Source organism: Phoca vitulina, unplaced genomic scaffold, assembly GCF_004348235.1.
Source record: "Phoca vitulina isolate PV1807 unplaced genomic scaffold, GSC_HSeal_1.0 scaffold54, whole genome shotgun sequence".
Taxonomy (NCBI): domain Eukaryota; kingdom Metazoa; phylum Chordata; class Mammalia; order Carnivora; family Phocidae; genus Phoca; species Phoca vitulina.
Window position 1 is genome coordinate 5,007,907 of NW_022589757.1, and position 14,457 is coordinate 5,022,363.

The 14,457-nt window shown below is 42.2% G+C and overlaps 1 protein-coding gene across 1 annotated transcript in view; it reads right to left on the reverse strand.

Moving 5' to 3' along the window:
- Positions 1–9,105, reverse strand: part of EXO1 (exonuclease 1) — a 35,315-nt gene extending 26,210 nt beyond the window's left edge. Inside the window, exons 1-5 of the mRNA XM_032389350.1 lie at positions 8,978–9,105; positions 7,431–7,604; positions 4,627–4,746; positions 1,687–1,810; positions 573–710 (exon numbers count right to left, since the gene is read on the reverse strand). Of these exons, the coding sequence (XP_032245241.1) occupies positions 573–710; positions 1,687–1,810; positions 4,627–4,746; positions 7,431–7,591 (543 nt within the window). The 5' untranslated portion in view covers positions 7,592–7,604; positions 8,978–9,105. The remainder of the gene's footprint in view (positions 1–572; positions 711–1,686; positions 1,811–4,626; positions 4,747–7,430; positions 7,605–8,977) is intronic.
- Between the last annotated feature and the right edge of the window lie 5,352 nt (positions 9,106–14,457).

The following is a 14,457-nucleotide window of genomic DNA, read 5'->3' on the forward strand; positions in this document are numbered from 1 at the left end:
AGAACATAGAAATTCAGGAAGAAGAAAACAGAAGTTGCCTGACATCTCTCATCTATCACTGTTACCCAGCATTAATCCTTTGACAGATCTTTCTATGAAATTTATAGATGATATAAATAACATTGGCAGTAACAAAAATGATATCATCTTGTAGTTTTGTATCTTAATTCCCCCCTTACTACATCATGATAAAATTTTCCATTGAACAGCTTTATACATAATTCTAAATAACTGCAAAGCAACCGGCTGGATAAGTTATTTACCTCACCTAACTGAAAAATGTAAAGCATATAAGTTATACCAAAAATAAAAATAATAAGTCTACGCTCTATTGAAGAATTTGGATAAAACAACAATAAAACCTTCTAACCTTAAGGGCTTATTATGAAAAAGTGTCCAGACTGCACAAATGTCAAGCAGCAAAACCCTTTTCATTTTAAATAAAATTATTATCATTGTAGGTAGATATTAACTGCGGGTATTAATGATTCCTAGAGAGGAAAAACCTTATTTCCTTGCTTTACACCACTGCCAACTACACAGAAAAGCAGCATATAGTTGTAGTCAAGTACCTTTTTACAGCCAAAAGCGAGGAGGTCAGAGTCCTCTGTGATTATAGCTTGTACAATACCCGTTTTGTTAAGATAGGCCAACTGTGCGTCTGCTTCGTACGGAGCCACGAGACAATCTACTCCCTGGGACCGAGCAGCCTGCCAGAGAAGGTCGTGGTCAATCTCCAGCAGAATATCTAGAGAGAACTCAACAACTTCCCATCTCATTACCAGCCTCAACATGTACATGCTCATGTTATTTTCAGAAATCATTTCCTTTGGGGTTTTTCCACTTTTAGTCCTAGCACATATTGAACTAATCATATAGCCACAAAGATTTCTTTTTAAAAAAATCAATTTATAGGAGAAAATACTGCTGTATATTCAGAGGGAGAGAAACAACTACAAGCCAGAAAAAATTATTTCAAATTGTAGAAAGAAAGCTTGCATCTTAAGAACGGCTATGCTCCAAAAGCATAAAAGACATTTGTTTGGAGCTCTGAATATATTTTCCCCATAAAAATAACATGCTTTCTTTTCAGACTACGAAAGTGTATCTGACACTGTTTTGATAAAACTACAGAATTTAATCTCTGTATTTATTTTCCTGTGTTTACCAAGCCGTTTGAACAGAGGCCTGAAGCAGGGGAACGGAGGGCTCGAGCTGCTGGCCACAGAAGAAGATCTATGGTGGTAAGAAGCTTCTACGCAGAAGCAGGTTGAGGAGACTAGGGGTCTGAGAGGTCCTGAGCCAGTGAGGCTGGTTCGACAAATCCCATGGCCATGAAGAGTAGAGGTGTTAAGTGTTAACAACTACATGACAGTGGGGTGAGACTGGCCCTCCAGGAACCATCCCTTCCATCTCTACGGAACAAGATGCCCACCAAACTCAAATATCTAGAAAGGGAGGGCGTTCCCTTAGTCCTTAGGATTTCTCCCTTGCAGACTGTTGGACTCCTCTCCTCTGTTGAAAGATACTGCTCCCTTCTTCCTGAGACCTGCCCCTTCCTTGAGGTTAGGCCTAGAATAATTTTCCTCCCTTCACTTTCTTGTTCTCCCACCAATAAACGACTCATAACTAGCTTTGATGAACTTAGCCATTGGTTACTTTGGCTTTATTTCTCATTTGGCTTACTTTAATGACTTTGTGGGCCATCACATGTGTGATATTGATAGAACGGGTAAAACATTCTCTGGCTTCTGAGACTTTGCCCTCACGAAGAAGCTGCTTTCCCTTAAGAAGATTGGCTTGTCGTCTTCTGCAAGGGGAAAAAAAAGTTTGACTCATCTGATAGTGTTTACCAGGTCCCTGAGAACATGAACCCAAATCTTTTGGGCTTCTAGTAAAAGGAACACAAGTGATTTATAATGCACGCACACACAAGCTTATCCTCAGACTTCCACAGCAATGCTCTACGTCAAAAGAAAATGGAGTAACTAAGACACTTAAGAAAATGTGAGTCAAGGCTTTCACACCATCAAAATTAACTTTCAAGCATAAAGGTGCACCTTTATCAACATATGAAGAACTTGAGAAATACCGTTTCTGTGAGCTTGTGGGATCTACTAGAGAACAAATTTCAGAAAAACCAAAATAACATCTGCAGAATGGTCTATAATAAGCAAATATGTGGTAATTTGTAGAATCAATACCAAATACCATTAAACAGGGAGACAGTGATAGTACACATTCTAACAATATAGAACTGCTATTTTTAAAATGGGAAAAGAGAGAGCATATGCGAAGGAAGAAGAAATTTTAACTGTTTTCAATAATCATATTGGTAGTGGTAGCATCAGTATTTTATTCTGAATCTACTGTTGAGTGTAATAAAATACTTATACTTATTTTGGGATAAGATAAGTGAGTCATTATAAGATACTGCAACTTCATCCCCCCGTGCCCTTGAAAATATTCTCAGTATGGAAGAAAGGAGATAAAGATGTATTACAGAAGAAGGAGAAACCCTACAGTCCTGAGTCTGAACTGGAAGAATCAATCAGAACTCATGAGGTTCTGATCTTTAAAAGTGCACACACACACATACACACACATTCCCTAGTTCCACTTTTAGACTGGGCTCCACAGATGAAGAGACTTGTAGAAAAGGATTTTAAGTGCCTCTCCCGCTGCTACATTGTCATAGGGAAAGCTCATCCTACAAAGACAAAAAGACTTCACAGGTCAGAGACAGACAGACAGACAGTTGTAACATTTTTTTTAGCCATTTTTGAGCTTAGCAAGAGAAAATTAATAAGTATCTGCAATTAGAATTAAGAACATGAGACACCCAGGTGGGACCTGATTTGGATTAATCCCTTAGCCATACTAGTTTGGGACTGTCACCCATCCTTTTAGAACTCACCTAGAATCTACTAATTTTTTATTAAGAGTATATTTAGTAAACTATACATTATTTGTAATAGAATATGGACTCAGTTTCAGTTACTCCTTTGTAAATAAACTTTATATAGTTCTGGCTTTAAGAATCAGAGCTCTCCAACCTGAAACTGATATAACACTGTATGTTAATTATACTGGAATTAAAAAAAAAAAAAAAAAAAAATCAGAGCCCTCCAAGTCAGCTAGATTGAAAAACCTAGATCTGAAAAACTCTCACCTGATTCTAGGCCCAGAGAGAGAGCAAAACCAAGAAAGCAGCACCCTAACAGAATGCTCCCTCAGCGAGGCTTAATTCTATCTGGGTGCGACTCACACTACCTTTGACAACTAAGCCCAGTGGTCTTTCCCACACAGAAATAATGACTCCTGGACCTAAGAACAAATACAGGAGGAAAAGAAGAATGGATGAATGAGGTGGCATAGTTGCTTTATTAAAATAAAGAAATTCCTTCTAAGGTCTGTTATTATAAAATAACTAGAATCTGTTAAATATGAATGATAACATGTGTAGGGTAACTATTAAAAGAAGAGAAACAGAATGCTTCACTTTTCAACTAGAAACAAGAGACAATATAATCAGGGTGGAAAAACAATCAATTCAGAAGTCAAGCAAGGTAGGAGTTACCAAAAAACAAAAACAAAAACAAAACCACAAAACACACACACACAAAAAAAGAGAAGACAAATGTAAAATACCAAGAGAAATAATGTATTAAAATATATTAGTAATTAATAGTCAATGTAAAAGGAATAAACTCTCCATTTAAAAGATTTTCAAGAAGTGGCAAAGATGGACAGAATGGATACAAACAAACAAAACATAGGGTGCCTGGGTTACTCAGTCGGTTAAGTGGCTGACTCTTGATTTTGGCTCAAGATCTTGGGATCCAGCCATGGGCAGGCAGGCTCCCCACTCAGCAGGGAGTCTGCTCTAGATTCTCTCTTTCCCTCTGCCCCTCCCCCCACACAAACATAAGTTTTCTCTCAAATAAATAAATCTTATAAAAAATAAACCACACACACACACATACACATGGTAATGTGTTCTTTATAAGAGGCAAACCTAAAAACCAATGATGTAGTAAAGCTAAAGGTGAACAAATTAAAAAAAAAAAAAAAAAGACAGTAGAAACATAGAAAAAAGTTATAGGTATGCTAATATCAAACAGAATAGACTTTAGGAAAAAGAAGCCTAACTAGAGTTTAAAAGAGTCACTATATATTGTTTCAGTTTACCACAAAAATGTAACTAATTCTAAACTTGAACGCAACCAATAAAATTGATTCAAAATAAACAAAACAAAAAGTGGACAGAACTACAAGGTAAATGACAAATCCACTACCAAATTTTAACATACTTTTCCCAGTAATTTATGAATTAAGTAGACAAAAATTTAAAAAAAAAGACAAAAAACAAACAAAACAGTAAAGATACAGATTTGAGCACCGTAATCAATAAGCTTGACTTACTGGACAGATATAGAATCTTCCTCTTAGTAACTGGAGAATACACATTCCTTTCTAGCACACATGGAACATTTAAAGACATTTGTTCAAGTACTAGGCGATAAAGCAAGCCTCAACAAATTAAAATTTAAGAAAATTGGTATAAGACTACAGCATCAGACTTAAATGCAATTAAATTAGAGAGTGACTAGAGAATCAACTTACTCTCTTCTAGACTTTTCCACTTCCTTTTTAGAAGGTAAAGTACATCCATCAAATACGAGAATAGGCTTGATCCCATGAGAGAGTAACATATTTACAAATTTCATACAAAATCCTACATACCTATGAAAATAAAGAAAAACTCATTTAGGTGTGTGGCATCTTGTAAGGTAATACTCTTGCTCTTTTTAAAATCAGATGAGACAGATTATGAAAGAGAAGGTTTTTACTATTTTTTTAAGCAAATGTTTTCACAGGAAATGGAAACTCTAATTTAGACTTGGGTTCAAATCCTGCCTTGGATCCTAATGGTCTATGTGACAAATGATGGATTATTTGACGCTGCAAACCCTGCTTTTCTCATCTGCAGATGAAAAGGTTTTGACATCCCTTCCAGTTCTGATATTTTGTGGTTCCAAATCTTGCCTTTTTCCCCTACTTTTTTTTTTTGCTTCAAAAAACTTTGAATCTACTGAAAAATTGAAAGAACAGTACAATAAATATTTGATTCCTCCAACAATACCATTACAACACCCGAGCTATTTAAAAGCAATAAAGTATCATCTAACATACTAGTCTATATTAAACTTTGTCCAATTGTTCCAGTGTTTCTTATAACCAGTGGTGTCCTGGTAAAGGTTTAACAACCAGTTCTGTGGGAAGGGGTGCCTGCTCCGTAGCATTTGTCAAATTCCCTGACACGAATATATTACAATGGTGAATAAACTACCAATGCGGGGTCACCAAATGCTGAACTGGGAGAAGATGGTGTATAGGAAACTTGTATGAGTTGGCTCCAGCACAACGTTGCTACCCCTCTCCCCCAACAGTCTAGGATCTAAACAAGGATCATGTATTGCTTTTAGTTTTTTTATTCCGGCAAGGCAATTAACAAAGAGAGCCACATTACAACTTCCATCATTTATAAAGAAAAGGATATTTTAACTAAAGAACAGAAATAGACATAACATTAAAAGATAATCTTTTAAATCACATAATACTCATCTTAATGAAAGACTATGTGGTCCTTCTTTTTATTGTAAACCAGTGACAACAGACATGTATTTGTCTACAGAACAGTGACTTTGTACTAATTCTGGGCCTACTAATGAAGTATCATGTAAAAGATAGGGGAAAGCAAATATAAAATCATAATAAATCTCAAAGGAAATTCACATATTTTTTTAATCAGACAGAATACAAACATCAGACACCTGTTGCAGAAATCTTACCAGGTCAGCATATTAGACCTACCTCGTTCCTTATAATTGTCATAAAGGCTTATCATACACTTATCCATATTTTCTGACCTTTTCTAGTTAATATCCCCATCCAAAGGTGGATAAGAAAGGAAAAATAAACTCTATCAAATGTGACTTATTGGGGCACCTGGGTGGCTCAGTTGGTTAAGCGACTGCCTTCGGCTCAGGTCATGATCCTGGAGTCCTGGGTTCGAGTCCCACATAGGGCTCCCTGCTCAGCGGGGAGTCTGCTTCTCCCTCTGACCTTCCCCCTCTCATGCTCTCTCTCTCTCTCAAATAAATAAATAAAATCTTAAAAAAAAAAAGTCTTATTAGTTGCTGTGAGAAAAAAAAAAAATTAAAGTCCACAATACTTTGTAGAAAGTCCTGAAACTTTTTAGTTCAATAAATTACTACATGGCAGGTCTGTGGAGTTCATCAATGACATTTCTAATAAAGGATATTTTCTGTATTTTGGACAACTCTTCTAATTAGTCAAAAATCTCAGAATCCCAAGAACTACAAAAAACTAGAGAAAGTTCTTCCCCTGTGAAGAATATTCAAAGAAATACTGCAGGTAGAATGAAAAATTTATAGTCTTCAGCTACACCTGTCACTATTCAAATTTAGTGGCAGAAAAGAAATGGCCGGGGCGCCTGGGTGGCTCAGTCGGTTAAGTGGCTGCCTTCAGCTCAGGTCATGATCCCTGGGTCCTGGGATCGAGCCCCATGTCCGGCTCCCTGCTCAGTGGAGAGCCTGCTTCTCCCTCTCTCTCTGCCTGCCTCTCTGCCTACTTGTGCTTTCTCTCTCTGTGTCAAATAAATAAATAAAATCTTAAAAGAAAAAAAAAAAGAAAAGAAATGGCCTTCAGATGGAGTGGCAGCAGGGCTCCGGCTCCTTCAGATCCCACACGTACTGTTCCGGGTCACCTTTGGTCAAATTAACTGGATAAGCCTGAAAGCCCGAAACATCCGCCATTCAATAAAGACTTTCCCTCTTTCCCCCAGGAAACAAACAGCATTAACACATTTTTCCTATTTTTCATTGTGATTAAGTAAGTCACATCAAGATCCGGGAGCCTTTCCTCCAGGAAATAAATTACATATTGCAAAAAAGAAAATTCATAATAGTGATCAAATCGCTCCAGAAAATCTCTGTTCTGAAATTATACTTGCTTCTTTTTCTAATGTTTCTATGTAAAAAAATAGAGAAGATATTAGTCCATGGAACATGCCTCAAATGAAGTTGCAGTTATGATTGGATATCAGCAAGGCCCACCACTTTGGGCCCCAAGTAAAGTAAAAGGGAGTCAGTACACCTTGTCCCTTTGAAGCAACTGCTTTGTTTTGCAAACTGGGCTCAGTTTCTTAGGTAAAGAATAAAGGACACAGTCTTTGGTTTTTGTCTACGGGGGTCTTGATACTACATCACAGAACGAAGTCGCTCCTGATTTGGCAATGTTCTCAGTCTCACTTCTTAATAAACCTGGCATTGAATGAAAACGATCCCAATATAAGTCTGATTCTTAGTTGACAAAGAATTAATTAATCCAAGGTCCAAACTTACTTATCAGTAGGTTCACCTCTGGCTAGTTTCTCAGCACAAGCAATAGCTCCTTTGTGCAGCCAGCAATATGTATCCACAGCTACTACCTGTCCTTTATACTTCCTCACATGGATGGGTTCAGAAGCTTCTTTGATAAACTGCAGTAATCCATGTATCCCCATAGTGCCAAGTTAACTATATGATGTGAGAGGAGAAAGGAAAAACAGCAATATTTAGAGCAAAATATATTTACTCAAAAGTTTTAGAAAAATAAGAAAAAGGGCTTGGAAACTGATATAGCCATTGTTATTGCTTAGATATTTGAGAATCACTGCTCTTTAATACTTTAACTGGGCTCCTGCCAAGAATTTCCAGTCTAGAATATTTATGCTAATCACCAACTCTAACGTCACTTGATAGTTCCGTAACGTTTATTCTTTCCAAAGTGCTTTCCCACTTGGAATCACGTGTGTTCCAAGTCTAGGCACCCAGGAAGTGCTAAAAGTGCAAGAATCTCTATCTCTCCAAAAAAAGCATTAAGATCTACCCCCTTCCACCCAGGAAGAAGCCCTTAAGTCCCTTCTATGCAGAAATTCTGGAGCTGACTCAGACCTTTCTGAAGCACTACAGTTGACCCTTGAACAAGGAGGGGGGTTATTTGCACCCACCCCCACCCAGTGGAAAATCCACGTATGATTTTTGACTCTCCCAAAACTTAACTAATAGCCAGAAGCCTTACCAATTACATAAACTCGGTTAACACATATTTTGTATGTTATATGTATTATATACTGTATTCTTAAAATAAAGTAAGCCAGAGAGAAGAAAATGGCATTAAGAAAATCACAAGGAGGGGCGCCTGGGTGGCTCAGTCTTAAGCGTCTGCCTTAGGCTCAGGTCATGATCCCGGGATCGAGCCCTGCATGGGGCTCCCTGCTCCACGGGAAGCCTGCTTCTCTCTCTCCCACTCGCCCTGCTTGTGTTCCTTCTTCGCTGTGTCTCTCTCTGTCAAATAAATAAATACAATCTTAAAAAAAAAATTAAAAAAGAAAGAAAATCACAAGGAAAATATATTTACAGTACTGTACTGCATTTATCAAAAAAAAATCCAGCGAATCGACGGACCCTCACAGTTTTTTTGTACAGATTTTATTTATTTGACAGAGAGAGACACAGCGAGAGAGGGAACACAAGCAGGGGGAGTGGGAGAGGGAGAAGCAGGCTTCCCGCGGAGCAGGAAGCCCCATGCAGGATTTGATCCCAGGACCCTGAGATCATGACCTGAGCCGAAGGCAGACGCTCAACGACTGAGCCACCCAGGCGCCCCTAGACCCTCACAGTTCTAACCCCTGTGGTTCAAGAGTCAGCTCTAGCACCCACCCCCCACCCCCACTCCTCAAGATAAAAAGTAAAAGCAATGCGGCTGAACAGCTGCTTAGTGTTTCATAACATAAACCCCTCCCAGCAAACATTAAGTCTGGGGGGAAAGGCAGAAAGAACAGGGTAAGAATCCGCCTCACCTTGAGGCTGTCTCGAAGTTCGGAGCTCTAGGCCAGCAGTGCACTTACCAGTTGTGGAGACGGGTGGGGGATTCTGACTCTTAAATACGGCAGGTAATTGGGATGCAGGTGTTCCTCAAGCCACAGTTTGAGAAAAGCAATTAGCCTCCTACCTCTCAGATAATGCCTCTAAAAAGAGTTTTCTTCCCCTTTGAGGGAAACTGAGGTAGTACACATTTTGCGAAACCTGTACGTCTCTTCTAAGCTAGGTAAATACGGCGCCTAAACGTTTCCTCTTCAGCGGAGTGGGAATGACCTGGGGCCACAAGGCGGGCACCATCTCAGGGGGCCCGCCTGCCACCCGCGAGGTACGACCACACCGGCGACCTCACCGCCTCACTCCTGTCCACAGGCTGTGCACGAATGGCCCGCAAGCCCATTCCAGAAGACACGCTTCCTTTATCCTGCAAGACATCAAGAAGAAAATTCACTTTTCCACATTTAAGAGTGAGGACTGCAGGTGAAAGGGGAGCTGCTAGCTTGGGCGGCAGCCCTGCAGAAGTCCGGCGGGCGGGAGCCTGCGCCCGCAGACCCTCCCTGCGCTCAGGGCAGCCTTGGCTCGGCCTGCACTGCGATCAGCACTCGGGACTCTGCGGCCGGGGCGGGAAGACCCCGCCGGACCCCCTCCTCCCGGTCCTGGACGACTGGAGTCCCGAGAGGACGCCACCCTGGGCCCAAGCACAGCCCACTCCGCTCCCTTCCCGGGAAGGGTTCTCCCCGTCCGCTTCAGGTCAGGTAGGCGGAGGGCTCCGAAACCTGCGCCCGACGCCCCCGACTCACCTGGGCCAGAGCTCCCGAGGCAGTCGGCGCGGAACAGAGGCAGTCGGCGCGGAACAGAGGCAGCCGGGTGGCAACCGCGCACCGAAGACTTTTCAATTTGCGCGGGAGAGCTTGAGGTCCCGCCCCAGCGGAAGTGACACCAGAGCGCCCCTCCGCGGCGCCGGCTCCGCTTCTCGCGGCCTCCGCTTCCGGGACCCGAGCCCCGCTCCTCGCCGGACGCCATGTGGCCGCGACCCTGCGACCCCGGCCGCCGCTGCCGGCCAGGATACTTTGCGGTCTTCCGAAGGCGCGGGCGGAGCTGGAGCAGCTGGCTCACGGGAAACGGCTCCCGGAAGTTGGTAGTTTTCGCTCTCGCCGGGGCTGCTGGGAGTTGTAGTTCTCTGCTGACTGCGGCCTCACGTCTGGCCTGCGTTGGTTTAAGGAGCGCCCCCGCGTGTTTGTGTGTAGGGTTTTAAAGCCTGAAAGAGATCACTGCAGCAAATTAGTCTCTTAGTCTCTGTGGCGTGCAGTTGACCCCAAAGCTCTTCAGAGACAGCTGCATGGCGGGCTGCAGGGAAACAAAAGATGCGTCTCGAGTTATAGGTTCTTTGGACCCTTCCTGGAGACTTTGGGAGGGGAGAGGGGGCAGTTAGTAAGTAATGCAACTAGGAAGTGAGTGACAGTCGCTCCTGGACCACACTGTATCCACAGGGCCGTGAGCCCTCCTCTCTACGGGCCTCATGTTTGGCCTAGAAAGGCTCGAACAAAACACTAACGTAGTTCCTAACAGCTCTAGGCCACATCCCCAGGATGACCTTGGCCCCCTTTAACGTGCGTGCCTGAGAACCCTCAAGGCTGCGACAGAAGTTACTGTTTGCGCGGGCCAACACCTGATGGCAGCCTCTGGTCTCCCAGGGTCTGTAGTAGGGCGGGAGCCTGACTTCTACAGTCGCTGGTTCACACTCCCAGGGGATACTCCCTGCCTGGTTTTTGTCGTTTTCACCTCCCTGACTGCTGAGCCCTCATTCTGTTCCTCCCGCGCCCTCATTCTCTCTTTAAAACACCCCTCCCCCTGCCCCACCTCAGTACAAATCAGTTAAGAGCAGGACTGTTGTTCCCTGTTGCAGCAGTGTATTACTGATTGAAACTGTCCTTAGCGCTTTACCTAGCGTCCAGCTTCGTTCATCTTTGACCTAAATGGGGTGGAGTGGGGGAGGCGGGCTGGCTTCGCAGCCAAATAATGAAAATGAGCCTATGGTGAACAGACTTCAAAGACATTTTGGACGCTGGTGGTCACTGGGGTGAGGCTTCCCGTCCTCATGATACTCTAGACCTTGTATCTGTCCTCTTTCCTTAGGGATATTGTGGTAAAAAAAATTGGGGAAGAACCTTAGACCGGACTAGGGAGTGTGTTCTGGGCCCAGGGATGAGCAGGAATGATAATTCCTACTCATCTTAAAGAACTGAAGGGAAAGAAGCATGTTTAAAAAAATGCTCCCTATTTGATGACCTTCTGTACATGTTTCTCTTATGCTTCTTTTAAAGTCTTTTCATGATTAGTTTAACATCTATCTCGCCAACATATTTTACCTTAGAAATTGTTGAAACGGTGTCACTTTTGGGTTATGTGCTCAGTGGGTGCAGAGCTGCCTCCTCCTCAGTTTTGGTCTTTAGAGTGAAGGCTAGGAGAGGTGGTCAGGAAAGTTATCTTCACTGTGCTTCCAATGGCCATGGGTAGACCTCACCCTGGGCCAGCTTGGAACTGACCACAGGGTTCGGTGGGGGACAGTTCCAAACTGCAGGAAGGTAAAGAGGAGCATAAGTGTGGGTGGGGCGTGTTTGTAAGAAAAATGTTCCTACAGTCATTGGACTGCCCAGCTGTGGTCCAACCAAGAATGTGCCACACACGGGGTTCTTAGGAAGGAACCCAAACCTCAGAAAGATGCCCAGCCCCATGGAATCCATCATGAAGCAACCATAGGAGGTTGCTGTCCTACGAACAGCCCATACCTTTACTGCTAATTTGACTCCCAAGTATCAGACTGGATTCTCAGCAGCAGTGTTTGAAGCCTGGAACTTTTAGAAAACACCAGTTACGTTTCACTGAACAGAACCCTTTGACTTTTTGAGAGGATAAAAACATTTGAGTCAATTCATGCAGTAACATGCGTTAGGTGTGCCCGTCGTACTAGGTGATGTGGGGAACACAAGGAAATGGTCCCTGTCCTCAAGCAACTTGGGCTCTAGTTATGCAGACAAAACATGTATCCATTAAAAAGTTAAAGAACAAATCATGATGGTGTGTTGTTAAATTCTGCAATGAGTGGTACAACCCCTAAGTTCTTAGCTGAAGACTGTTTTCTGAAGTTTTCCCTGATATGCACCCAAACACTTTGCCATGACCCTTTCGCCCTGACACGTCTCATGCTCTCCGTTTTAATCAACTTTGCCCCTAGATCTAGCAAATAATAATACCGACCCAGTTAAATTTGAATTTCAAACAAGCAAAAGATACCTTTTTACTATGTCTATGGCAATATATGGGACATATACTAAAAAATAAATCCATATTTATCTGAAATTCAAATTTAACTTGGTATTCTGTATTTCCATCTGGACACCTTACCTTGGGGGCAGGGATCATATCTCCTAATTTTCATATCTGGTGTTTAGCCCCGGTGTTGATAAAAAATGTCATAATTTGTGGACTAATAAATGAATGTCCTAGGTACAGCACTATGAATTCTAGATTTTCTGGGCAGCTCTGATTTTTAATTTGGAAAATATTACCTCTGTTGTTATGGAGCAGTGTTTTCTGAAATGTGGAACAGGGTGATCATTCGGGGCCCCTCTGAGCTGCCCCTCCTCCTTTGTCTGGTTTCAGGCAGGGGTGCTGCAGCCATAGCTGATGAGCACATGCCCCGCACCCCCACACACTTAGGCAAAAAGGAGCATTTTCCAAGAAAAGATGTGGAAATGGGTTCTTTTCCTTAGCAGCACGGGAGGCTTTTGCTCAGCACCAAATTTCCCTCCAAGCCATGGAGACAGGGAACTGGGAATGACCCGAGGTGCTGGGCAAGTCTGCGTCCTTTGTCACAGAGTTGCGGAGACTGCGTTTTCACTTCGCCTCTCTGTTGAACTCAACATGAATGTGTGAAAAGCAGGATGCTTACAGTGTGAGGGTGAAGATGATGAGCAATAGTGTGATGGATATATAGACATGGAACTGATGTGGGAAACAAAGGCAAAAGAAATGTCACTTAAATTAAAATCTCCTTACAGCTTGCAGCCCACTGACAGATCCCTGAAACACGCAGAGCGTGACCTTCCTCAAGGAACTCGTGGCTGCCTTCAGGTCTTCATGTTTAAAAGGAAAATTATCTTGGTAGCAGCTGGCCCCTCAAGGTCCTGAAAGCCTCGCTTCCAGATTCCTTGGAAACTTGCGCTATCCCTAACCCCTATGAATTAAAAAGTATCCAGTGAGTCACCCCTCATTCCTTGATAGCTCTTTCTGCACACAGGTCCTGTCCCATGAGCAGGGAAGGGGTGAAGGGATATACAGGAGAGATAAGAGGCCCCTGACTCCCTTGACTAGGCTCTGAAACTATTCCTGGCAGGTGGAGAGGCTGAGACAGAGCTAAACAAGAGATCAGGGAACAAACCAAGACGGCAGAAGAGTCTTAAGGTGACAAGCTTCCCAGTCAGTTCTCAGTAAGACTGCCACTAAAAGCCCTCAGTGGCAGCCCATTCAGGACCCCTCTCAAGCTAGTGAGCTTTCCCTTTCCTTTCTGTTCTCACCTTCACTTACTAAACTTTCAGGTCACTTCACACTTTTGTGTCCGTGAGATTCATTCTTCGACTCCATGAGACAAGAAGCCTGCAATCCCGCAAGAGAACAGAGTGCTCTTCTTCTCTCTGGTCATGAAGAGCTCTAGTTTTCTGACTGAGGAACTTATTTTTAGGTGTCCGTTTTTGTAGCTCAATTCGACTGATTTTTACTTACATTTAATTGTTTTTAATTATTTTAATTGAATGACTTGTTTTCATTGCAATTTTAGTTACATCTGTTATGGCAAGTGATACTTAGGATATGAAATTTGCTTTTTAAAAATTTTAAGTTAAAAATGAGTCAATTTAAAGAAAACCTATTAAGTAAGTAATAGGACAGGTGTTTCTCCTTTGTGGCAAATATGAGTAAGTGGAGTTTCCCAAACAGTCATTTTATCCCATCTTTAAAATACCCCTTCAGCTTTTGTCCTGTTTCTCAGCTTCCCTTAGGGTAAAATGTCTTGACAGAAGTATCTGGATAAAAAAATAATTGTTTGTTTTTGCTTTCTCAAATTCTTCCATTCACTACTGTGTATTTTTTAATTGATGTATAATATATACAGAAAGATGCACAAATGCTAAGCCAATTATCCCAAAATGAATATTATATGTTACCCCCACTCAGCCCTCCTAGAAGACCTTTGTCCCCGCTTCCCAGGAACAAACATCTCTGTCCTTCTCAAAGTTAACCGTGATTGTCTTCTAACTGCATGTGTTAGTTTTGTCTTGCTTGTGAAGCTTATGTAACTAGAACCATGCAGTTTTTATTCTTTAGCACTTGCAGCCCAAGTTTACTCGCTCATCTCGAGGCTTCAATTCTTTGTTGTTGTTGTTGTTTTTTAATTAGAAAAACCAAAGTTGAGAGAATGCAATCCCCTTTCCTGGTGAGCTTGGGATCAGTC